We start from the raw sequence: 27134 nt of genomic DNA on the forward strand, positions 1-27134 counted from the left end.
GCAAGACAAGTTTTTCACTGTACATCTGTACAAGTGACAATAATAAACCAAGTACCTTGCAACATTTTTCTATAAGGGCACTAAATAAGTAGTATTTGTTGTTCTTTGGCTGGTCTTACTGCCTCTTGAGGATTGGTAGTTTCACAAGCAATCTTAATAAACACTCTCCTCCTTAATTTATGGTAAGATTTGGAGTAGGCATCAAGTTGTTTGGAAGGGGATGCCACTCATGTCCAGTTCTTGGATCAATTAAGTAATAGCACTGACAGTAGAACAGTTGAGCAACAATTAGTGTCGCTATTTCACGGCTTCAGGTACTCAGGTTCGATCCTGACCTTAGGTGCTCTCTGTAGGGAGTTCACACATTTTCTCAGTGACTTTGTGGATTTCCTCTATATGTTCTAGTTTCCTCCCACATTCCAGAGGACGTGCTGGTTAATTGGCCATTGTAAATGATCCCTTTGGGTTGAATAGCAAAATGAAAAGAGAAGTTAATGGATATGAGTGAGAGGGAATGACTTGAAGGTGTAGAGAAGTAAGCACAGAGGAAATGAAACTACAGAGATTGTTCCACTGGGAGCCAGCATGGATTTGATGGGCTGAATGCCCTTCCTTCCATGTCATTTATAAGTACAAGATAAGATGGTCTCAAAACTGGCAGGGATATTGTGGACTGTGGGCAAAGAGGGTGAAAATCAAAGGAAAATTAGTTACTAATAATTTATTTAGATCGTAGATCTTGGACAATTCTCTGCTATCAAGCTCATTTACAATGCAAATCTGAATAACGGTTGATTAACCCTGCAATGATATTCATACTTTGTGACTGGGGAAATGCATTAACGAGCTTAAGAATGCTTACAAACAGCCTGAAAAGACAACTTTTCTGAAGGATTTAAATGCTGGTTAGGATGATCGCCCTTTTACAATGCTACAGAAAAGTGCAAAGTATGGAATCAAATATGTTGGTCCAAGATGGATGTATCAGAAATGGATAAAAGTCTGACTCCAGGCACTAAAAATGTTAACCTGACTTGTCACCTAAAGTCAAGGGTTAGAAAGACTTGAGGACGTTAGCTTTGTATCTGTCAGTTCATGAACAGGACTCCATTAACAGTTGCTTGTTTGGATCTTAATGTCTTGAGAAACACAAACACACTGCAGTTGATTCAAGGTAAACACATCTGCAATTTAAGTCATCAATTCCAGTGCAGTAAACCACTTCCATTCTCTTCCGTTACACAAAACAAAGTATTTTTAACATGACTGCTTCCCAGTGATCCAGGATGTCTCATGGGATACCTTGCTCAGTTGTACATGTCTCATATATTTTTGTTTCTCCCTGATGCTTCCCTTTCGCACACAGTGTACTCGGCAGGGATCAATTCTATTTCACTTTTATCATATTGGACATGACTGAGACAATGCTCTTGTTCAGTATAAGGATCCAACTTAACGAATCCATATCAAAGGATGGAAAAGACACAAAGAACACATTGGAGTTTGATTTATGATAATTTTGACTTTAAAGTGTTCTGTTTTTCATTACATGGTCTTCATTCTCAATGTTTCTTAATTGCTCAGTTTATACCTTTGCTTTAAAATGCTTAGATTTCATATTGATTCTTGTGATGTAAAAACACAAGCTTAGACCTAAATGTCACAGTTCAATCCATCACAATGCGGAGATGTTCAACTTTCTTAGATCTCTACTCCTCCCCCTCACAATCGGTATTCCTTCACCGTTTCATATATATCAGTAGTTTCACTCAGATCAGCAGTGAAATCTGAAATGCTATTTCTATTCTATGTATTTCTATTACAGACACACAGCCACCATTAGGTAATTAAGTTTCAGTAGTTCTGGGCATCATCACGGTTAACTACATCAAACGTCTTCATAATGGTGATCTTTCTGTAATTTGCTCTACCAAAATGGCATTTTTCAACAAGCGCCGAATAATATATCCACTTAACATTCACATTTGTATAATAGTTGCTGAAATGACCATTTCACCATTTTTCCAGCTCTTCAGGGCTGACATTCAAGGACTTAACTTGATGGTAATGGTCTCTTGGTCTAAGAGATAATTCTACATTTGAGAGTCAGGCTAACTGCATGCAGGCAGGTGAACTGACTGTAGGGGTCAGAAAAGCCAAATTTCGGCAAAGCCACACAAAATGGACATTTCTGATTAGGAATCACACAATGATGATCAAGGATGGGAACTGTTCATTTGTCTTTCTTCCTTTCACCAACAGTTCTTAGCATCCTTTGAAAGCCCCGAGTTCAAATTGATTAGATCAACTAATTTAATACATCAAATCTGGAATATTCTTTGTCTGTCTGGCTCACAGCAAGGAGCAACTTGCTGTGCTATTAAAGGAAAAATTTTATTGAGTGTGCTCAGCACTGTCAGCACTGACTTAATGGTAGCACTTTCAAGTGCCAGGGATGGAGAAAAAGACTGAAGAGTTTGAAGCTTTCCACTCCAAAGTAGTAAAAATGGCAGCTGAAGAAACTACAGATACTTTCTACTTATTTTTTTAAAGCCCCCTGTTTGGGAATTCAGCTATCAGAAGGGTAAATTGCTTCTGCACATCTATTACTTGAGAAAGGAAACAATAGAACTACAGGCCTGTTTGTTGCGAAACTACTAAAATCCATACTTGGCTTGGGTTCCCATGAGTATCAAAGACTGACAGATGATTTGTTCACAGGAGTGCTCAAGTTAAAAGGCTCTTTGGTGGGAAGCTCAAGAACAAGTGGCATAACCTTATAGTTAGTGCCAAGCTATTAGGAGTAAATCGGAAAGTATTTAATACAAAAAGGGAAATAAAGATCTGAAACTCTCATCACAATAGGATTATGAACTCTGGACAGATATACTATGGATAGAAAGTGTTTTGGAGGTATGGAAGTCAAGGGATAAGGAGCAAAGGTAGACTGAATTGTAGAGTATATCAGTCACAATATAAATGAATGATGGAACGGACTCAAGGGGCTGTTTGAGTTATTCCCTTTCTTAACTTTCCTATGTCCTCACTTCAGAGGCTTTAAACATAAAAACTGATATCTCACTGCAACACAGGGGTAGTGTTGTTCTGTCTAAAGCCTTTGAGATGAAATATTAGAAGATGCTTGCTTTCTCAGATGCTCACAAGACATCTTGTGTCTTGAAGAGGAGCAGAGGCATTATCCTGCTGTACTGTCGACATTTATCCTTCAACCTACATCGACAAGACAAATTATTTGATTATTCTTTGTATTTTTATTGGGTGCAAATGGGCTCTTACAATTGTGCAATATAGAGCATATTTAAAAAGTACTGCATTCATTCTTAAGTGATTTGGCTCATCCTGAACAAAATGGCCTTATACAAACACAAGCTCATTTACTTGCTTACAGTTTTTCCATTGGTATTGGTTTATTATTTCACATGTACCGAGATACAGTGAAAAACTTAGTTTCGCAAGCCATCCATACAGATCTTTTTAAAACACAAGTACTCCGAGGTAGTACAAGGGAAAGCCAATAACAGAAAGCAGAGTATAGTGTTACAGTTACAGAGAAAGTACAGTGCAGGTAGACAGTAAGGTGCAAGAGCCATGACGAGGTTGATTGCAAGGTCAAGAGCTCACCTTTAATGGACAAGATGTCCGTTCAGAGACTTATAACAGCGGGATAGATTCTAAAAGTAAAACCTATTAGAAAGTCATTAAACTTCTGCAGGCCACTGAACCACAAGGGACCATTACGTCACAGGGCAACATTCGCACATGCAGAAGACACTGGAGAACATTCAAGAGGGGAGAACATGGTTTACTCTCTTCTCTTCTATATCCAGGGATGTGCACCCAGTTGCCTCATCCAACTGCCATCCCGGTTACAATCAACCTTCAAGTTTGTATGATCTAGTAACAAGTACAACATCTGAAATTGTAAAAACAAGGATTTATCACGATAGGACTGCAACTTAAACAAAGAAACCAAAGCACAATGTAAGATACTGCAGGAACACAATGTAAAATACGGTACGAACATGCTGATACAGCTTTAACCTCAAGGACAGGCACATGAACAGATTGTAGAAAATCACACGATAGCAAATATTTTCCTTATTTGGGAATAACTAAAGCTGCCACTGTAAAGATATAAAAAAGGGTATGACTGTGGAACTAGCAGGAGTCCACAAGAAGCATTTAAAGAGGGTGTAAGCACATGCTGTTCTATATTTTTATATGTGTTGTTTTGTACTACGGAGTCCCTCAGTTTGAGGCTGAACTGAATTAGAGTAATTGGTACAAAATGACCTGAGTTAACAGACAGATCAAATTCTTTAATTATGAATATTGGCTCTCTGTGGCTGGCGACTGTGAACAACTAGTAATCTAATTATAGGAATAGCCTCTGGTTAAAGACATGGGACTGTATTGTTAAACATTGGCAACTCCGATTCGTGATAGAAAATCAATAACTTAAGCTTTATCAGACTATGCAAATAGTGAATTGTTGATTATAAAGCGGGTGACTGGAGTTATTATCATTAGTTTTGGAGGACTTGATTACAGTTCAAATCTAAGAAAGTCTAGGTAAATGTTAAACATCAGTGAAAGCCTGCTCAAGATTGTGCCCCCTTAACTCTTGATAGATTTAATGTTGTTGCATTTTGACTCATGCATTTTGTCTCAAGAAAATGGATGAGTTTATTTAACTTGGATGTATTGGATTAGTCGGTAATAAACCTTTGGAGTTTGGTGAATGATTGGTCAAAAAGGATCTGGAAATTCCAGAGATCTTCTGCTGTCCTTGAGAAGCAACCAGAGACACTGTCAAACTGACTGCACCAAACGCTAGATTTATTTTAATGATTACACCAAAGAGTTGATGAAATAAGGGACACTGGACTGTTCCCAAGCACAAAACAAGGATAAATAATTTATCAAAACTTGGAGATGAATCTTAAACAAATTATAGGCACTTTCTTGTGTTTACATGAAATGTAGTTTCATTTCTTTGTAGTCATTGATATAAACAAAAATTCTGTCTTCTTCAACAACATTTTGTTTTTAACAGAAGTTAAAAACAGTTGAGCTGACAATCAGCTAATGGTTTCCAGTACTTATAAGATATCTTTATTAGTCACGTGTACATCGAAACACACAGTGAAATGCATCTTTTGAGTAGAGTGTTCTGGGGGCAGCCCGCAAATGTTGCCACGCTTCCGGTGCCGACATAGCATGCCTACAACTTCCTAACCCATACGTCTTTGGAATGTGGGAGGAAACCGGAGCATCCAGAGGAAACCCACGCAGACACGGGGAGAATGTACAAACTCCTTACAGACAGTGGCCGGATTTGAACCCGGGTCGCTGGCGCTGTAAAGCGTTACGCTAACCGCGATCCTGAGAATGTAAGTTTTTTGTGATTATGATGTGTGACTGTGGCATCGTTGCGGAAGGTACTGATAGTCAAGACTGGGGAAAACTCTTCCGCTTGCTTAGACAATGGTGCAGGAATCTTAATCATTTTTAGGTTGGAAATTATTTTAACAAAATTCATGTGCATTTGATTCAGCAAATCACATGCTTTAAATATATCATGATACTTGTGCAAGTTTTAGGTTAAATTGTTGTTGAAAGTTTTATATGACTCAAGAAACATTGTACTACTTTTAAAACACAAGGAGATAAAAGTTAAAAGGATATTTGGGAGAGTAGATAGAGGCTGATGCCTTGGTGTGAATCAATTCACACTTCTTCAGATCACTGCTTCTGTATTTGCTCTATGCAAACAAAAAGCTGCTATTGTGGTGATTGACTTCACCATCCCACTCCCAAAGGTCTTCAAAGTTTGTTTTGCCAAGAAATAATTAATTCCTTACTTCTCACAAGATTTGCTTGAATAACTATAAATCAATATTTTACTCAGGTGTAAAGCTGAATGTGAAGGCATCGTGCTGCATCAGCAATATTTTTTATTGAAGTACCTGATCTTAATTCATATAGATATTTCACGTTAAATAAAACTCTTGATGATGGTAGGTGGAATTATGAAATTATTGCTATGTAAATTAACTAAATCAAGGATTCTTTAGAAGAGCCACAATATTGCAAGTCACTTTGGTTGCTGCGATCAGGTTCAGGTTAAAAAAAAGGTGGGTTTGTTTGTAAGAAACATAAATCAACTGAGAGTAAGCTGAAAGGGTATCAAACATCTTACGATCCAGTACAGAACCTGTAGTAAGAACACTTAACAATACAAACCACATATTTTACAACTTGGCCATTACTTGAGGCATTGGAACTATCCAGGGTCCTTCAGACATCACCAATCTTTTGATCAGCGGGCAGGCACAGTAGTGTCACGGTTAGCGTAACGATTTACAGTGCCAGCGACCCGGGTTCAAATCCAGCCACTGTCTGTGAGGGATTTGTACGTTCTCTCCGTGTCTGCATGGGTTTCCTCCGGGTGCTCTGGTTTCCTCCCACATTCCAAAGACGTACGGGTTAGGAAGTTGTAGGCATGCTACGTTGGCACCTCAAGCGTGGCGACACTTGCGGGCTGCCCCCAGAACACAACGCAAAAAGAAGTATTTCACTGTGTGTTTCAATGTACATGTGACTAACAAAGGTATCTTATCTTAAAAGCTCAGGAGTGGTTTGTACTTATGGTCACATGTGGTATTATTTCAGGATACCATTGTGTTCCTAGAGGTGACTTGTTCATAAAGCAGCTTGAAGTGCAGAATACATAATGAGGATCTAGTGAAGAACGAGTCTCAGATGTGAAATGGTTAATGTGGTTGAAGGGATTAAGAACAGACTGTGCCTCAGGCTGGAAGAGTTAGATAAATGTTTCCCTTCTTGCAATATTTGTGTCGGGTGTGGTCACTGATAATTGAATGTCTTATTGGGCGTGGGAAGATAACCAAGTTGTCTTGGGTAAATGCACCCTGGCATCCATGTTCTAATACATCAGTCTAGAATAACCTTTGCTTGAAATAATATGCCTTTGTTAAGGCCAGCTGTGTGCAGAACTTGAGAGGAAACCTTTGGCTACAGCAAGTATTGAACACATGGTGCCACTTTCTAAATAATAGAGCATTATGTGGTGAAATACAGTGCTTTTGATCTTATCTGATTCAGAATACACAAGTAGCCAATGACTTTGGATCTAAACATTATTTAAAAAATTCAAAAATAATAACGTTGCCTGCAACTGTTATTTGGATATAGTCACAGGAGACTGTAATGAAGACAGATGTCTTGAAGAAAGTTCACTGCTGATTCCCTATACGCTGATACATGCTGATGGACAAGTCATTAAGGAACCAAAAACCTAATGAAGGGGAAAGTAGGCAGCTTTTTTTTTATAAAAGGAATAAAGTATTTTCCAAGCAGTGGGTAAAAGGGAACAGAATAAGTACTTGAAAGGGAAGACAATGAAGGGAACATTAGAACATAGCAAGGAAACAGTAACAGAATAGAGGGCAATTTGAAAGACTAACACTGGCAAAGAAGCGCTGGAAAAAATGGCCAGCTCCTAAGTTGTAATTTTTTAATGATTCTCCAGAAATAACCACTGTTTTCAGTGTTTTCCGTTTGGATGAGTGAGGTAAATGTGCTGATCAAACCATGGGATTAGAAAGCAGACTGTACAAGGAGCTACAGCAGATGAAACATGAGAAAATGGTCAGTTCCAAGAAATGAGAAATCACAGTGATTTTGCAACTCCAAAATCCATTGAGTCCGGAAAATACCTGACCTAGTCTTAACTGAAGCATCAATTAATGCAGTCACAAGAAGATGATGAGCTTATTCAGTTTCAAGATGAACATCTGGTTTCTATTTGGTATCTTGCCTGGTGGTCTAGCTGAGAATTCACAGCCTGGAGGTAAATATATGTCCAAATCTTGGGGCAAAAGGAGGGTGTGAAGACATTTTTTATAGGCTGAGTGTAGTTATGATCTGAAACTCACTGCCTGTAAGGCTGTTGTAAACCAAATCAATTAACTGTTATCAAGAGGGAACTAGATAGATACTTCAGGGAAAATGATTTGCGGGCTGTGGAGAAAGACTAGGCAACAGGACTGAGAGGTTTGCTTACAGGAAGCCAGCAAAGACTCACTGAGCCATTTGGCCTCCTTCAACGCTGTAACATTTTTTTATTCAATTATTGATACAGTGGCTGAACAGTTTAAGAAAGAGCTAGACTGTGCCGACAAAATGAGTTTTCGAGAAGACTGCAATGCCATCATGCTTGAATATACCTTGAAAATCACAGTCCAGGTAGTCACGTAAAGTATATGCACAAGGGCAAGATACCAGAAGGAAGAAAAATTGTGACATACATCAGAGTGATCAGATGGTGAAAAATTACCAACATGAAATTGGACAATATCGGGAGGTAATGCAAACAACTTTGCCAGTTTATCAGTAACACAAAAAAAATAGGCTTCATCACCTGCAAGGATAAATAATCATTTAAGTGTTGGGAAAGTACAAATTGTATCAAATATTCAGCTTGAGGACAGAACACTGGGTTTGCCACAAGGTCCAGAACATAAGATATCTTTTTTAGTCACATGAACATAAAAACACACAGTGAAATGCATCTTTTGTGTAGTGTTCTGGGGGCAGCCTGCAAGTGTCGCCACGCTTCCGGCACCAACGTAACATGCCCACAACTTCCTAACCTCTATGTCTTTGGAATATGGGAGGAAGCCAGAGCACCCGGAGGAAACCCATGCAGACACGGGGAGAACGTACAAACTCCTTACAGACAGTGGCCGGATTTGAACCCGGGTCACTGGCACTGTAAAGTGTTACGCTAACGTGCCTGCCCATAATTGTGCAGCTTTATATTGTTTACAGCAGGCTTCATTTTAATGATCGAGTTGGCCATTGTCAAGGGTCCGATGCTACTGACCTTCCAGGTTGACCAGAAATAACCTGACTTTAGTGGCTCTGAAATGGGATGTCAAGCAAGAAAGATGCTGATGTGTTTCGTGACCATTAGTTTGGACATGCTCTGTGGTAGCCCTCCAGGACAATGCATTACCACCGAGCATAAACAGAATTTTTAGTTATTCAAAAGTAAGAGAGGGTACTGGCCTGATCCAATAGCATGTCCTAGGCCTGTAGCCTCTCCTAAGAGGGCAAAAATAGTAACTAGCATTTACACAGAACATTTAACCTACCAAAATATTCCAATATGCTTCACAGGAGTGGAAACAAGACAAAAACTGATATGGTTTAATAACAAAATACTTTTAAACATCTCCTTGAGAGGGAAGTGGAGAGACTAATAATTTAAGGGATATAGTTCAAGAACATTGGGCTAAGAGGGCGAGGGCCACCAATGGGAGGACAAGGGAAGTGAGAAAGCACAATCAACTACAGTAGAAGTGTTTGACAGGGAAGGGTAGGGTCCTTTTCAGTACAAAAGATGAGAAGAGGCTTCCTCCAATTATATAGAGCCCTCATGACACCACATTTGCAATATGCCTACCTAGGAAAGCTTGCAATAGAGGGAATGTAGCAAAGATTCACCTGACTTTTTTTCCCCTGGAATGGCAGATTTGTTGTACGAGAGGACATGAAACAGACTCGGCCTGTACCCACTTCTGTTTGGAAGATATGATATAACATAGAACATCGAACAGTACAGTACAGCACAGAACAGGCCCTTCGGCCCACAATGTTGTGCCAACATAGCTATTCCCTCCTACCTACAGAATGCCCATATCCCCCTATTTTCCTCTCCTTCATGTGCCCATCCAAGCTCCTCTTAAAAGCCCCCAATGAAATTGCTTCCACCACCCTATCAGGCAATGCATTCCAAACATCCACCACTCTGAGTAAAAAACGTACCCCCCACGTCTATTCTGAACCTACCCCCTCTCACCTTAAATGCATGCTCTCTGGTATTGAAATAGTACCTTTGTTAAACCATTGGGGGAACACAAACCTGCTAAATATAACTAATCAATCTTTCTTTAAACAACTAATGGCATAAGTACATCACTAGTAAAGCCACGATTTATTGTTCATCTCCAAGAACCCTTGAACTGATGGGTTGACAGGCAATTTCAGAAGATAGTTAAGAGTCAACTCCAATGATGGGTCTGGAGTCACATATGCAAGACTGGGTAAGGATGGTAGATTTGTTCCTCTGAGGGACATTAGTGTACCAGGTGGGTTAACAAAACAGAGTGAATAAAATAGAATCCTATCCTATAAACACTGGAAGCTTGTCATAAATTTTACCATAAACTAGTTAAGATTATAAAGCATAAAGTTAATACTTGAATGTGTAGACTGGTATAAATTGTTAAATGTGTCCAACATACATAAGTCTCCAACAGTTTTCAACTACATAACTTTTGCTCAAACATTTTGGCAGCATTGTTTGTGAAATGTGCCAGCATTGAAACTCAGATAAATTAGACTCTGAAGTCATGTCAGATTACTTAGGAAAACACAAATAACTTCTTAACATTCTTGTTTTGAAACCCTTTTCAGTCACACATTTCACTCCACTCCTTAAGTAACTGCATCATTTGGCACATTTCAGATCAAAAATTCAAAATTAATTCAAGAACTTATTTAATGTTTTGGAAGGTCTTTGCTCTTCCACTCAAACCACATTGTTGTTGAGCCGCTTGCCAAGAACTTTTGGTGTTTGTAAGTCCGCCAATTGCAGTTTAAAAGCAATTTTGCCCCAAAGAAAATCACTGAAAGACTCTATAAGCCAAAGGAATGTCTCCCTTTCAGCTCCACAAGAGATTAAGTCACCGAAAAGAATCTTTTTTTTTACTTTTTCATTCAACAAAACATGTTGCTGCAGTTTTGCAAACCCACCAAAATAATCCTTCTACAGGCTGATTAAAATGATCAGGTTGCTCTTCTCAAGTCTTTTGCCAAAGAACTTTACTTTCTCCACACTCATCTTGGAGCATGTGCCAAGAGGCATGAATATATTAATCCTTTGTCTCAAAAGGAAGGGACTGAAAGCTTCTCCTGGCAAATAAATCAAATAAAAAGTTGGTCCTTGACAGACAAGCAAGTTTTCTTTCAAATGTTGCAAAACATAGAACTTGATGTTGCACCATACTGCATTAAACCTCAATCACGTCATGTACAAAAAATTACTGAGGTTATACTTCATTGCTTTATACGCATACATGGCAGTCATTTTGCATATGGTAAAGTTCCACAAATAGCCAAAGCTAATCTATTTTTAGTTGTGGAAAGAATGTTGGGTAGAATAACAATCTCATCTTCAAGAGGTGGTGCCTCAAGAAGGCGGCATCCATCATTAAGAACGCTCACCATGCGGGACATGCCCTCTTCACGTTACTACCATCGGGGAGGAGGTACAGGAGCCTGAAGAACCACACTCAATGTTTTAGGAACAGCTTCTTCCTCTCTGCCATCAGATTTCTGAACGATCCATGAACACTACCTCGTTATTCCTCTTTTGCACTATTTATTTATTTTTGTAACTTATAGTAATCTTTATGTCTTGCACTGTACTGCTGCCGCAAAGCAACAAATTTCACAATGTATGTCAGTGATAATAAACCTGATTCTGATTTGTTCTTAAATATCCACCTGAAGAGTCAGGCAAGGCAACCCCATATCTCGGGGGTGATTTCTCCAGCAGTATCACTCTCCCTCACTTCTGCACCGGTGTCAGCCTGTCTTGTCTGGCCAATTGCTAGAGTGGGATTTGAACCCAGAACCTTTGATTCAATTTACAATTAAGAACACTATTTGCGGAGCCAACCAGACAATGACAAAATTGGCATGTGTATAAAAATAACATTTCACTCTTGAAGTGTTAGTCTGCACTGAAATAGGTAGACTGCAGTCCCAGAACTGATCTTTTACAACAGTACTTGCAACATTTACAAGTAGCAGTATCATTATTATTTTCTGTACATTAACCATGTTCAAAGCAGTTTCAGAATATATGATTCTATTTGAAATGCAATTGTCCTTTTGCTGTGAACCAAATTGGACTTCACAATGGAAAAAAAATGATGTAAAGTAATTAGAAGAGTAGAACCAGTGCAGAAGCACAGAAAGGGTTATTACAAAAACCATCAGGACCTCTCTGGCACACAATATGTCCCTGGTAGATCCAGGTCATCTTGCTCTCCTCTGTCAAAACTGCTCATTGTTTCAGGATCTTTAGGACTTTGGACTGTTGGTCACTAAAGTCAAAAAATTACTTTTCAAAAGCTTTATCTTTCTGTGGTGGCTGTCTATAAGTGATACAGTTAATTTTTCTGGAAACATATTAATTAAAAGAATCCAAAGAATTTAATGTTGAAGTTGCCAGAGACAATAATCAGTAAAGGGCAAATGATTGCGGTCAACACAATTGGGGATTTGCAAGTTTCTATTGCCCATGGAGGGTGGTGGTCAAAGGTTAGGTTATATTGATTTTAATTTATTCATTTTTTGGGAGGCATGCATGGTTGTCACGGCCAGCATTTATTACCCATCCCTAACTGACCTCGAGAAGGTGGTGAGGTGCCACCTGCTTCAACTGCGAACGTCCTGCTGGTAAAGGTGCTCCCAGAAGATTACTGGGTAAGGAACACCAGGATTTAGACAAGGACTTAGACAAAGGAATGGCAATATATTTCCAAATCAGGATGGTGTACAACATGGAGGAGAAAATGCAAGTGGTGCTGCCCATAATCTTCTTAGTGGTAGATGCTGTCTATACAAATAACAGTGGTTTGGTGGTGCAGAAGTTGCCAGAGCTAGAAGAAATGGATGCTTGGGCACTAATCAACCTCATTTGTCCTGGATGATGTTGAATTTCTTGAGTGTTGTTGGAAAGTGAAGAGAATTTCATCACATTCCAGACCTGTGCCTCGTGGAACAGCTTTAAGGTGTCAAGAGCTGAGTCACTCACCACAGGATACCCAGACTCTGAACTACTCTTGTGGCCATAATGTTTTAGTTGACTTTCAGTCAGTGATGAACCCCCAGAATGCTGATGATGGGTCTCTGCCATGGCAATGTTATCGAATATCAAGTGCATATGGTTAAACCCTCTGTTTGAAGCAGTCACTGCTTGGGATATTTGTGGCACAAATCCTACTTGCTACTAAGCACCTTATGGCTGAACGTTGTCTTTGTTCGGTTGCATTCAGGCCCTGGCTACTTCAGTTGCTGTGGAGCTGCAAGTGTAATTGAACATTGTGCAATCATCAGAAAACATTCCCACTTCTGATTGCATGATGTAAGGAAGGCCATAAGTGATGCAGCTCAATATGGTTAGGACGAGGGTTTTGCCAAGTATTTCCTGCAGCATTGCCCTGGGACTGGGATTTTCACAACCATTTTCTTTGAAGTAAGACTCCAGCTAATGGAGCGTTTTCCCCTTGATACCTATTGGCTCCCCTGAAGGATGACGGTGAACCTGTGGATTTTTATGGCAATCTAGTAATATTGAGGTCATCACTGTTGAGATATTTTTGAAACATTCCAGATTCTTTTTTTTAACTGAATTTAAATTCAACAGCTACCAAGATGGGATTTGAACTAGCATCAGGTTACTACTCTGGTAACTTAACCACGGTGCCATCGCTGAAAGCATACTTATGAAGCCAATATGAAGGTGGGGTTGAATTTTATGCTTCTGTCAGGTATGCGTTTGTTTTTTTGGAACAGTAGTACAGTTGGTGATACTTAAGTGTTGTGGTAGTATTTTTTGAGGCAGTCATATTGTGATTTAAAAATGCTGCTGGTGGAAAACACTAGATTTTTGACATCAAGCACACTTTAGATAAATAAGACAATTCCCTTTCTTTTCATTGTGACAGGCAGCCCTTATTTTCTATGTTTCAAGACTCACTTCTGCCTGTTCTGGCTGCAGTCTTCGTGGAAATGGCACAGGTTGGGAAAATAAACAGCGAGTTACAGGAACAGGTGGCACCACATTTAGCACCATTCCTTGAAACTAGCATAGCAAAGTAAAAATACCTTAAGTCTATCTCATACCTTGCATCCTTCACAAGCGCTGACTCCATAGTGGTAACCTGATGACTTGTCTTGGCAGACGAAGCAGGGTTTGTATACACGTGGAGGAGGGGGTGGGGAAGGTGGACTGGGCACAATCTCCTCTGAGCTAGTACTCTGCGTTTCTATGGCTGAAAGACAAAATTTTTTTTATATATAAAATGAGTCTGATTTTAAAGTTAAAAACGGTATTCAATAAATTCAAAGTTTTCACTGCACTCAATTCATATGAACTTCAATGACAGCAGAAAAGGGGAACAGAAGTCAGAAGGCAAATTTAGACTCTCTTTGACTCAGTAATCTACAGAACAATGGTATGTGGAAGGTGACTGTTAGACACTGAACTGACACAATTTGGTATATTTAGAGATAATGGAAGTCCTTGTAGAGAACTGTACTCAAAGGGAGAACGGATTGGGAATTGGATTAAATGTTGTAGTCCTTCCCCAGTCCTCATTTAATTTCCATCTTAAAAACATTAAATGAATGTTTGCAAACATCATTGTGTGCAACGTACGGATCAAGTTTTAATGTTTTTTGCAGCTTAATTTTACTTCCTCCACAATTTCAATTTTATCTTACTTTTCACAACAGTAAAGAAAGAATAAGCACACTCTATTTTCAATATGTTGTGTATGTCTTCTCTACATCTTTTAAAGCAGCCTCACACAAATGCTTTCTCTTATAGGTTGCAACTTACGGTTTTATTACTCTTTTTATTCCAAAGAGATCAGTAATTATATTACCATTAAACGGCACAATTCCTCTCCGGCTGTCACCTTATTTAATGATTCCCCCATCTCTGCCTTGGCTGCGCTTGTCCCTTGATTCTTACCGTGTCTGCAAATAAGGCCCCCATTTTCACCTTAATGTTTATGGTGCCCAATTAGTTTAGCCATTCATTGCCATATCTGGCCGAATGTCAAGAGCAAACGAGTCCTGCTATCCCATCAAAACTACCCAATATCTTTAGATCATCCGGAAGTGTGAATACAAACACCTTGCCAGTCTCATCTGCTGCAGTTCTGCATTAACAATGGTCTCCTCTCCCTGGACCCTCACATCTGGACAACATATGCAAGAAGCTCAATAGAATTAAGATGATCCATTCCACAGCCACATCCTTCCCCCACTTTGTCCACCAAGCCAAGCAACCATGAAAGTTTCCTTGTCTGGCTCTTTTGCTGGTTGCTCTCTCTGGCACCACCTCATCTGGAAGATGCAAGGCTACAAGCAGGTAAAGGACAATCTGTCAATTTTTCTTATGTGGGAGCGGTGCTGGAGTTAAGGAAAGTTGAAAATATTACACCATTGTTCATAAACATGGAGAAGAATAAACCAGTAACTACTGATGGCATGGCAGTGGTCAACCAACACCTGAAACTTTAAGTCTGCATCCTTTTGCTCAAATCCTCCATGATCTTAGCACCCCATTTCTATAAGCCCTTTCTGTCTTGCAACCTTCCATGTTAAATACACCAAACGGTAAGGCCCCTTTTGTAGGAAAACATACTTGAGTAAAATGTGATACAAGGATAGAAATACACATTTGTATGAAGTCTGTAAATGCCCGCACTACAGGCTCCAATTAATATCTTGTGGCTCTCATTTTCTAGTTATCAGTCAACATAACCTTCTTAGAATCTCTTGCCTCAATTGTTTTTGATTATAGTCTTTAAAGCAATTGGCAGACGATAGAATCATAGGAAAATTTAGTCATCTAAAATTACCATGGGAGGATAGGCTAGAGCTGTTATAGCACATTCTTCTAATGCGGGAAGAAACATTAGAAAAAAATGTACAGGGCAACATTCACAAGCATTTTGCAACCCATGACTTAGAGACGAAGAACAAAATACTGATGGAAAGTATCACAACATCCTCCAAAAATGCTTGCTGTCTTGGAAGAGACTATCAGCCAAAGAGAAACAATGAATGAAATAACTAGGAGTATATCTTCTTTATCCACTAATATTACAACACAATCCTAAACTCCTTAAGATAAGATTTCTTTATTAGTCACATGTACATCGAAACACACAGTGAAATGCATCCTTTTGCGTAGAGTATTCTGCGGACAGCCCGCAAGTGTCGCCACACTTCCAGTGCCAACATAGCATGCCCACAACTTCCTAACCCGTATCTCTTTTTGGAATGTGGGAGGAAACCGGAGCACCCGGAGGAAACACACGCAGACACGGGGAGAACGTACAAAGACTACATATACAATTTTCCATTAACGGCAAAGCAAAATAATCCTCAGCATTTACACAAACTAGTGCCAGACTTCATGGACTGGTAGTGATCTCACCTCTGAATCAGAAAGCAATGGTATTTTCTTGCCTCCAACAACAGTCAAGGCAGGACTGGTGGATGTGTGTCACTGTCTGAGCTGGCAAATCTTTAAGAAATAACATTAAACTGACCTGCAAAAGGTCCAGTGATGTGTATTAAAAGCAGAGCAGTTGATTTTTGTTTGAGTAATCTGGTCAACTTTATTCTCCAGCCAGAACAACAACAGAAAAGATTTAACATCTCACCGCTGTTGCAAATTGTCTGCCTAGTTTCCTTATATTAAAACATAAATTCACTTCAAAAATACTTCATTAGCTGTTGGACAGCCCGAGATTGTAAAAATGATGATACAAAAACAAATTTGTCTGTGATTGCCAGTAATAAATGTGCACTTGAGCTTTGCTCATTTGTTATATTCACCTCCGTACACTTGGGTTCACGGTGAAACCCAATTTGTGGGGATGAATATATATGGCAGCTGACAAGCGCACTTAGCACTAGCACCCAAAGAGAAATGACCCCTTTTTTATATAAGGGACAGAAGGCCGACCCTCCTTGAGGGTCACGGTGGAGTTAGAAGAGGGTACAACGATACAAATATTTTATATTCACTATTCATAACTCTGGTAGAGGATGGGCAGAGAGCAGGGGGGAGTTGGTGGGAGTGGACAAAAGAATAAATCTTTCTGTGTAAGTGTAGGGGGGAAAAATTGAGAAGCTCTACAGTCGAAATTGCAGCCTTGAGAACCACAGTCCACAATACATAGACATAACTGATTAAGATGAAGTTTCAACAGCTTGTCATTTACAATCGGCTTTTGCCTGTGCTATTTTAATCTGGGTGTCACAGCGTTACACAAAACTGCTCAGAAAACATGAAACTGCATGCAGTGAACTGATCTACCAATAAAGCCACAATTCCACCCAAGCACCGATTGAAATTCCAATTCCTTTCAATGTGATAAAGGCTCAGACACATAGATTGATTTAAAACTGCAGATGTTTTTCCTCTGCCTCTACTTCAATTTGCCCCATGTCATCTGGTACATTGTCCATATGGTTAATTTTCAAGTGTAAGCCAATAAAGTGAGATTCAAAAGGTTATTCACCTGTTCAGAGTTTAGCAGTCAAAGCAGATCCTATCATTACCCAACACTTTCATTGAGATCACCAGACAGCATAGCAGATAAAGCTGATTTTTTTTTACCGTTTCCCAAGTCCAGAGCTGCTGAGGCAAGATAACATGGCCCCAAAGCTGTGTCAACCTATATTAAATAACTCAACGTTGACCAGGTATCTCCACTGATACGCATGGCTTGTGGCTTCTGTATTGCAAATCTTTTACAAAACCCTGTTAAGTTTAAAAATATCATTTCATTGTCAATGTCAATTCATCATTCATCGCTGTCAATGTAACTGGACTAGAAAAAACCCATAAAACTAAACCTAAATAAAATTGCTGGAAATACTCAGCAAATCAGGTATTATCAGCAACAATAAATTATAATGTAAATAAATACTGGGCAAAGCCTTCCACAGGTCAGATAAAGTGGGTCACTCCTGCTTTTATATTTTTAGCTTCACATTTTTTTTTAATGCCAGCAGAAATATTTGAAGTTATCTACCAGAGCAAAGGTGCCAGGGGACATAAAATTTCTGCAAACAGTAGCTTCAGAAATTCTCAGACAAACAAATAAACAGAAACCATAAATAACTCACCAACTGAAGCTTGATCAGGATCTGGTTTGACTTTCATTATTAAATCAAATTTGCTCTTTTTTTGCAAGATGATATGAGGGAACAAAAATTTCAATAGTGCAGTGTGTGTTGTAAATTTAGCTTTTCATCAAGCAACAAGCCTCTGTTCTCCAAGAGCTTGATTGCACAGCATTTGACTAATGAAGCTTATCCTTCACATATCAGGATACCGAAGATTGGCTCAGGCATTTGAAAATCCAGAACATGGGCTCCTTGATGGCTCAATGAGTTTATTCAGCAAGGAGATAAGCCAGCAGGAATGCCCAAGACTTAACCCTGATCACAGAATCTCAGAGGTTACAGCAGCAAAGCCATTCAGCTCATCGAGCCATACTGGTTCTATGCAGTTGTAAGCCATCGAGTCCCACTGCCCCACTTTCTCTCCATAGCCATGCAATTTTTTTTTGCTTTTCAAGTACTTAACCAACTAACTCCCTTTTGAAAGCTACAATCATGTCATCTTCCATTTCAACTCCTAGCAGTGCATTCCAGATCCTAAACATCTGTTGCATAAAAGAATTCCTTTTATATCACTTTCATTCCACGTGCTTCAGTTCTTGGCCCCTCTGTCAATGGTAATAGTTCCTCTCTACCTACTCTATCCAGAACCCAATTATTTTAAACACCATCATCAGATCTTCCTTCAAACCTCCTCTGTTCCAAGGAGAACCACCCCAGCTTCTGAAGCCTATCCATGTAACTAAAGAAGAGGTAAATCTCTTCTATACTCTCTCTAAAGTCTTAGAATCTGCGCTAAAATGTGGTATCCAGAACTGGTCTCAATATTCTAGCTGTTGCTGATTCAATGTTTCATACTTCCTTGCTCTTATACTCCATGTCTCTATTTATAAATAAATATCCTTAATGCTTTTTGAGCCAGCTCAGAAATTTAATCATCTATGTTCATATACTTCCAGGGTCTCTGTTCTTGCAGCCATTTTTAGAACTGTGCCCTCTAGTTTGCTTCACAACAATCTTCTTACCAAACTTTGCATTCTTGTGCTTTTTTTCCCCACTGAATTTCATTTGGCATATTGAGCCCTGTACACCCAAGTCCAAGTTATTAGTAATATATTCGGAAAAGCAGTGGTCCTAGTACTGATCTTCACAAAATTCCACGGTACACTCCCTTCATTCAGATAAATAACCTTTGACAATTAAATGAAGATCAAAAAAAGCTGCAGATGCTGGAAGTCTGAAATAAAAATGGAAAATACTAAACACTTAGTGGGTCACAAACAAGAATGAGTGGTAAGGGAAACAGTTAATGTTTCAGGTCCCTTCATCAGAAATTGTTCCTGTCTCTGAGCCAAGGGTCTGAGTATTTGATCTCCAATAGACACTGCAAGGGAACCAAGTGGGTGTGGGTCTAGAACGTAAGAAATAGAAGCAACAGTAGGCCATTCAGTCCCGAGTCTCTGCTCCACCTTTCAAAAGATCGTGGCTGATCTTTTCTTTCAATGCCAACTTCACTATATCTCTTGATTCTCTTAAAACCTTAAATCAATTGATCTCTGAGACCCAAGAGATTCTGCAGATGCTGGAATCTGGAGCAACACACACAAAATGCTGGAGGAACTCAGCAGGTCAGGCAGCATCTATGGAGGGAAATAAACAGTCAAGCTTTCGGGTCAGGGAGTCCCGATGAAGGGTCTCAACCCGAAACATTGACTGTTTATTTCCCTTCATAGATGTTGCCTGACTTGCCGAGTTCCTCCAGCATTTTGTGTGTGTTGCATCAATTGATCTCTATTCTGAATGTACTAAATGACTGAGCATCCACCAGCCCTCTCAGGTAGAGAATTTCAAAGATTCTCTACCCTAAGCGTGAAGACCTTTCTTCTCATCTCCTTAATTTCCAACCCCTTACTTTCAGACTGTGATCATTGGTTCCAGCTGGGGGAATTGTCAACTTCACATCCACCTTGGAGAAAATATTGTACATTTTAATAAGGTCACTTCTCATTCTTCTCGAGGGAGTATATGTCCAATCTGCTTAATCTCTCCCCATGCAAGAAATCCACCATCCCAGAAATCTCTCTGGAAAATGCACTCCCTCCATTGCAGAGGAGAGATATCAGCCAAACTTCCTGTATTGGATCACTATTCACCGGCAATTGTTGGCAATCTACAGGGGTGGGTATTGGATGAGGCCACAACCAGCCTCGAAAACACTCCACTCTACACCACAGTTAAAGAACCTAGTGATAATTCATGCCAAGATTCATCCAGGAATAAAAGTCACTGGGACAACTGGACCATGGAGCCATAGCTCAGCAAGATGTCAACATCATTGAGAGAGGAGAGGTATGGCTAGAGAGATGAGATGAGATGAGATATCTTTATTAGTCACATATACATCGAAACACAGTGAAATGCATCTTTTGCAATAGAGTGTTCTGGGGGCAGCCCACAAGTGTCGCCACACTTCCGGTGCCAACATAGCATGCCCACAACTTCCTAACCTGTATGTCTTTAGAATGTGGGAGGAAACCAAAGCAACCGGAGGAAACCCACGCAGACACGGGGAGAACGTACAAATTCCTTACAGACAGTGCTGGGAATTGAACCCAGGTCGCTGGTGCTGTAAAGCGTTACACTAACCGCTATGCTACCGTGCCTGCCTAGACTATTTGGAGCAAAGAATGGTGGATGGGTGTTAAAATTAGCAAGGACCTGAGTTTATGACACGCTTCATTGTTTCTTCAGAAAAACCAAGGCATTTTCGGATGCACTAATTTAGTGGTGCACTATTTCTGTTATGTGGAGAGGCCCAGATATACAATCTAAACCATTTCTGAGGGTCACTCACACAGATGTGGGAAGCCTTGAACATCCCAGCTGCTGACATCCTGCCTGTGCACCATCTTCCTCCAGTCTCCTAGTGGTTACACTGATGATCATGGCACTCCATTTCAAGAATTGCTCCAAGGGATGAGGTTAATTTAGGTCATTTAACTTAGTTAATGTACAAACATTTGCTACTTCAAATATATTCAAGTATACTTAATCAAGTTTTTTTTAATGTTTAGGTCTTTTAACTTTAAAAAAAAGTTAATGTTTTTAATAGCTTAATGGTAGGGACATGACTTTGCCAGTAAGCAAAGTATTACTGGGTGTAGTGCTTGCATTTTAGGCTGAGTCCTGCACCGTGTGAGATCTAGTCAATCAGAAGCCACCTTTGGGAGCAAGTGGCATAGCTTGCTGCTCACAGGCCAAATGTTGCACAGCACTGCAAAAGCTCAACGTTTGGATTCTGTTATAGTTAAGCTGTATAACAACTATTGAATTGCATGTATTCAGTCTGCTCGGGAGATCAACTGCACAAGAAAATAATTGATCCGGCTTTCCACATCAGTCTAAAGCTGTGGTTTGCATCATGAAACTGGCAATGTATGTGGCACGGACAAGATTCCAAGTGAAATTACAGTTTGTCCCTTCCAAAATTATAATGATTCCTAGTTAAGCTGCAACTTTCTTAAATCAGGCTGCTGACTTCCAGTAGAATTATTACTCACTTTTGCACGAGTCTGCAAACACTGTGGTCAATGCACACAACAACGAGATCAAGTGCAGCTAAGCATCTCATAATGTAATGGAAGCGTGCAGAAATGTGCATTGACACATTCAAAAGGCTGTGACAAAAAAATAGTATTGATTTTATGTGTAGCCCAATTAATACTTTTAGCTAAAACACTTGGAATTTTTATTTTGCAATAGAACTGTGTCATGTAGCACAAAGCTACCCTGGAGCTCAACAATGCCCTTTAAAGCTACATTTTTCTGCCAACATATTAAAATGTAACAATGCTTGGCGAAAGGAATCTTTCAGATTTCATCTGTGTTCATTGCAAACTTTTCCTACTACCCTAAAGGCAGTGAGAGATGAAAATAAAGATAGCAGGATTGCCACGGGACCGCTAACTCATAAACTGGGCTGCAAGCGTCCTTGTGTGGACAATTGATGACAGCCAGATAAGACTGAATTGTAATCTTGGTCAGTCGAAGGACTTCCTCTCTGGGCTAAATAATGAGGTGGCTGAGGGCAGGGGTGCAAAATTGAAAAACAAAACTATGAAGGGTCAGAAAATACAACTGCCATAAAAAGTATATTTTTCATAATTCATTATTTGAAAAAGCCAGGTTAGCTACAGCAATCTTGTTCAGTGCATACATGTACTTGTGCATATGACAATAAACTCAACTTTGACAATCTACGTTTAAATTGCTGTAAGGAAATGGGGAAAAAATATTTTGTTCTTTTTATTTTTGTGCTTCAGTGTTATTATCCTGTGAGAAATAGATGGTTAACATGCAAAGTTACTTATGACCTTGAAACACATGACATCATAAAAATCCATCTATTAGTTTACTACTGGCTCAGCACTATTGCATTACTGTCAAATTTTTGAATATGCTCTTGAGAAGTTGTCCCAGGAGAAATGCTTGTTCACTTAGTGAAGATACAGGTCAGGCATTAATAATCGGTCTAAATTTGTTAGTAGGATTTTGGATCCAGCTGCTGTGGTCTTCCCGTAGGGATTAAGAGCTACGTGACTTGTGCGTGATGTCTGGTAAATATCAGTGTGTAACAGATGAGGGAAGGGCGGTGATAAACTCGGGGCAGAGCTATAGAGTTCTTTTCTGAATGCTTATCACTGCAGAATGCTAGGAAACATGCACCAGTAAAAGAAATGTACACCAGTCCAAAACCAGCAGTGAAAATGTATTTGCTTCAAAAATTTGCACATTTCAAAGAGGTGTTCTCCATCAAAAACTATTGAACTTTCTAAACACCAGCATTAATGTTTTCCCTTCCTCTCGATTCCAGACATTCCAGTTAGGTGACTTGCTTTGCACATTTCCCCTCTAGGACTGAGAGTAATTCTGGTGTGGACTACAGGCCGGGCAACCATCAATGATACTCTGACTGTCAGAGTGTGTGAACCAAACAGTGCATATTGATTTGGTTATCAGTTCTTCTTCCTGCCCTTGCACTTGGACAGTTTCTTTATTGGGCAAGTTCGAAGATCCAGGAATTTACCCAAAAAAGCAAAGGTGGCAGGACTAATAGTGAAGGCTGGAAATGATCGAGGAGAGTTGATCACTAATTAAATGCAGCACCCAAAGTGTTACTGCTTTACAAGCAGGTAACTCCAAGGATTAACCCCTCACGTGCACTGAGTTCACCGAGGTTGATTGCAGGGATAACCTCTTCCTTGAGTTAGAAAGGGAGAATGTCCACAGCTCATTCCAATGTAGTGACCAACACACTGAGATACACACACTTAGGCATGAGACAATGGCAGGATTAGGTTCAGATGTGATGTACCCATAGTTAATTACTCTGACGACACTCAGTCCCAAGATTTATAGCTGCAATATGACCACTTGAATGAAGTAATGGAGTGCTTCCAGCACTAGAAACGTATCACAAATGGGATGGAGATGATTTCGGTGCATGGCAGATTGAGGGGCTGAATGGCCTAGTCTTGTTTCTTTAATTCTACAATCAATCCAAAGAGAGGAGTGATGCCAATTATCATATTCTTCAAAAAGAAGTACCCTTAGCCCAATGATGGGAGGATATCTTGAGGCACAAAATGTGTTAGTAATTGTAAATTACATGGAGGTTAATAGTAACTAAAATGTGCAATAAACTTCACTCACTGAAATCTTCGTCAGTTCCTGTCGGAATCGTTTGATATCACACCGTACACTGCACTCACGGTGCCGGGTATGCAGTGTTGCAGTGCAGGCCTTTAAACCCAGTCCACCTGACCTCTGAGAGTGAAAATATCCCATGGCAGAAGAACAAGTGAGTTCTCTCCAATGTTTTGGTCAACGTAACCCAACTAAAACAGATTATCTGGCTATGATCATGTTGCTGTTCATTGGGCCTTGCTGTGCAAAAATGGGCTTTTGTTATTACAGAGGCTGCACATCAGGAGTACTGCACTGGCTGTAAAACTTTGTGGATCATGTGAGAGACATCAAACGAGTGGAAGGTCTTTCATCTCTTTGACCATCATGACAACATCCATATTAAACCACCATAGCAACATTTTCCATTCTTCTTGCTCTCTCCTTTTTGGTCAGCTGGTTATGTAGTAACTGCACTCAAATAAGGAGTGTCTGTAGTACATGGGTTTATATTAATTTGCAACTTGGCATTAACCAGCAATCCTCACGCTAGAATCTGAAAAGCTGCTTCACGGATTACAGTGTGCAACAAATTTCCAGTACATTAAAGTTATGTAAGAGGCCATTGGATCAATGTAATGAGTATTAACCACAGGCACTGGGGTCAGCAATGCTGTTGGGATTTTATTATAGCAGTATAAGAAACAGAGAGGGAAGATAAATTAATTTTGTAAAAGAAAGTCTTTGTGACTAAATGCCCTGAACTTAAATAAAGTATCCCAAATGATGCAATAAAATAGCATGACTAAAGATAGGTTTCTATCCAACATTGGCTAAAATAACTCAAGGTTCCAATAAAATGTTTTATTGACATGCTTTACAGACCACTGTCACTGCGTACTGTAACAATAGACTGGATGGAGAATATGAAAGCAGTCGGTGAAATATTGAACACATATTTGCCATGGCAGATTAAGGAGCCAGCTGCCATGGGGTTTGAATTGTGTAAGCTGTTGTAATGAAACAACAGCTGCATGTACAATCTCTTCAGTGGAACGTTTTTTTTATTAAAGAGATCTGCTCAGAAAGCCGGCAGCAGACATTTCCCTGATGCTCTGACAACATGTGGTGCCGGGGAAACTGAGCAACCGGGATCATATTTTTCCTGGGCTTCTGAAAATACTTACTAGAAACATGGAAAACACCAGACTGCTTCCCACTGGGTCTCCAATGACCTCAAAAGAAACTGCAGCATACTGATAAATAGAGAAAGGGAATGGCAGCACTCAGACACCATTAGTCCCAATTGGAGCCCCAATCACCCAAGACCTGTACCAGAATAAATACGAAACTTCAAACTGTATATCAATGCTTTATAGTAGGAGGTGGCTTTTATACATTTCAGATAGTGCCTTATTTAGGAAACTCAGTGATAATTTTCCAGAGTCATTGAAAGCAGCGAAAGAAAAATTTATAAGATGCTGAAATGGGAAAGAGCAACAGATGGAATGCAATGCCTGTCAGTATGAAATTGTACTTTGGTAAACAAAAATAATTTTGGGACAGGTTGCTTGATATGAAGAGCAGATATATTTGGGGTTTGTGTTTGCATACATTAAAAACTCAAGTAGATGTCATTAAAACTGATGCTAAGCTAGATTTTATGAGCATAGAAAATAAAAATTGAAATGCAGAGGAGAATCTGCATGCTCCATATTATTGTTGAAGCATTATTATTGGGCTCCATATTATTGTTGAAGCAATAAGGATCATACAGCATACAGTTATGAGGATGTTGCAGAGAAAGGGATCATTGGGTAACGCCACACAGTGTAGAATGCAGATATGCAAGTATAAAGAAGTTTCTTTCTACATATTGATAACAAACCAATGGAATATACTACCAATTTGTGATTAAACAGACCACGCTAATTTGAAGAACAGGTCAGATATGCGGTAGAAAGAAGGGGTAGAGGAACTTAACAGACATATGGGATTAGGTCTACTGCGTAAATAAGAACACAAGAAACAGGCAGGAGTAGACCATTTGTCTCCTCATGCCTGACCTTTTACTGCTACATCACTTTTCTGCACAAACCACATTTAGCCTGGTTCCCTTAAAAATATATCCATCTCGTCCTTGATTATACTTTGCAATTGAGTCTCCATAACCCTCCTGCAAGGAGAATTCCAAAGATTCACTCCCCTCTGGGTGAAGAAATTTCTTGTCATCTCTGTTTTGAATGTCCCATCTTCTTGCTTTGAGACTGATCCCTGGTTCTAGACATTCCTGCACTTACCCTGTCAAGCACTGTTAAGTATTTAGTACGTTTCAATGATATTACGTCTTCTAAACTCAGGAGAGCATGGGCCCATTTTGCTTAGCCTCCCTTCATATGATAAACCCTTCACCCCAGATATCAATCTGGTGAATCTTTGCTGCACTTCCTCTGTAATAAGCATAGCCTTCCTTCCGTAAGGAGAGCAGACCTGCATGCAATATCCCAGATGCAGTCTCACCAGGGGTCTACATAATAGCACAAGACATCTCTACTCGAGTTAACTTTCAGTGATGTGTGTGCAAGGACACCCACCTTTGAAACCCTCACCATTTAAAACATAAATATGGACTGGTTGGATCAAACAGTCTCTTATAATCTTATAATTACATGTAAGTTCTACTTGAAAAATTAAGACGTGACCTTCTCGTTCACAGGGCACACATGTAACAAATGAAAAGGACTTCTTGAAGAATAATTTCTATTGGAGTCACGGGGATCGCTGCTGTAAGAACAGCTGGGAAGTTATTTCCAGAACTGTAGTTGACATTACCAGAATTAAATCTATAACTCTTAACAGCAGAAAATATGCAGATAGGTTTTTCAAGAACTGCATATCCTGGTATTGTTATGTAACCAAATAATTAGATTAGGTTGCTTTTATTTTACTATTTTTAAACAGATCCCATGCATCCAAGTTTCTTTAACTATTCTGACCTATTTATAATATTCATAATATATAATATTTACAAATAGATTATAACTACAACAGAAGTAATACCAAGGCCATCTATGTTCTGCATCTGAGCATCAAACAGGACTGTTCAACCGATATAGCTGTTTGCTCCGAGGGCCATTTGTGTTGAAACCTTTAGACAGTACAAGGATTTAAACCAGGAATTCCTGTACATAAAACATACTGGCTTAACCACATGGGAATTCCTAGATAGTCACATTATTTCCTGTGTGAATTTACCTTTCTTCATATTTTATATATATTTTACAAGTTGCTGAAAATAGCATCTGTATTAATATACATAGACATGGAATGTATGGAAGTAATTGAACATAAGAGATACAGATGCCATAGCCAAAGTTATTTCATTACCTTAC

General features: G+C 39.4%; 1 protein-coding gene across 12 annotated transcripts in view; it reads right to left on the reverse strand.

Annotated features, from left to right (window-relative positions):
• The window catches only part of raraa (retinoic acid receptor, alpha a), a 500456-nt gene that overhangs the window by 74383 nt on the left and 398939 nt on the right, over positions 1 to 27134 (reverse strand). For 11 of the 12 annotated variants that reach the window (XR_007958175.1, XM_052038428.1, XM_052038429.1 and 8 more), the window contains one exon: positions 14029 to 14177. The exons of the other annotated variant lie outside the window; for it this stretch is intronic. Coding sequence is in view for 10 of the 11 variants with exons in the window: in XM_052038428.1 (XP_051894388.1) it covers positions 14029 to 14177 (149 nt within the window). In the remaining variant the exon portion in view is untranslated. The remainder of the gene's footprint in view (positions 1 to 14028; positions 14178 to 27134) is intronic. 12 annotated transcript variants of the gene reach the window in all.

The sequence above is a fragment of the Pristis pectinata genome, chromosome 25 (assembly GCF_009764475.1).
Source record: "Pristis pectinata isolate sPriPec2 chromosome 25, sPriPec2.1.pri, whole genome shotgun sequence".
Taxonomy (NCBI): Eukaryota; Metazoa; Chordata; class Chondrichthyes; order Rhinopristiformes; family Pristidae; genus Pristis; species Pristis pectinata.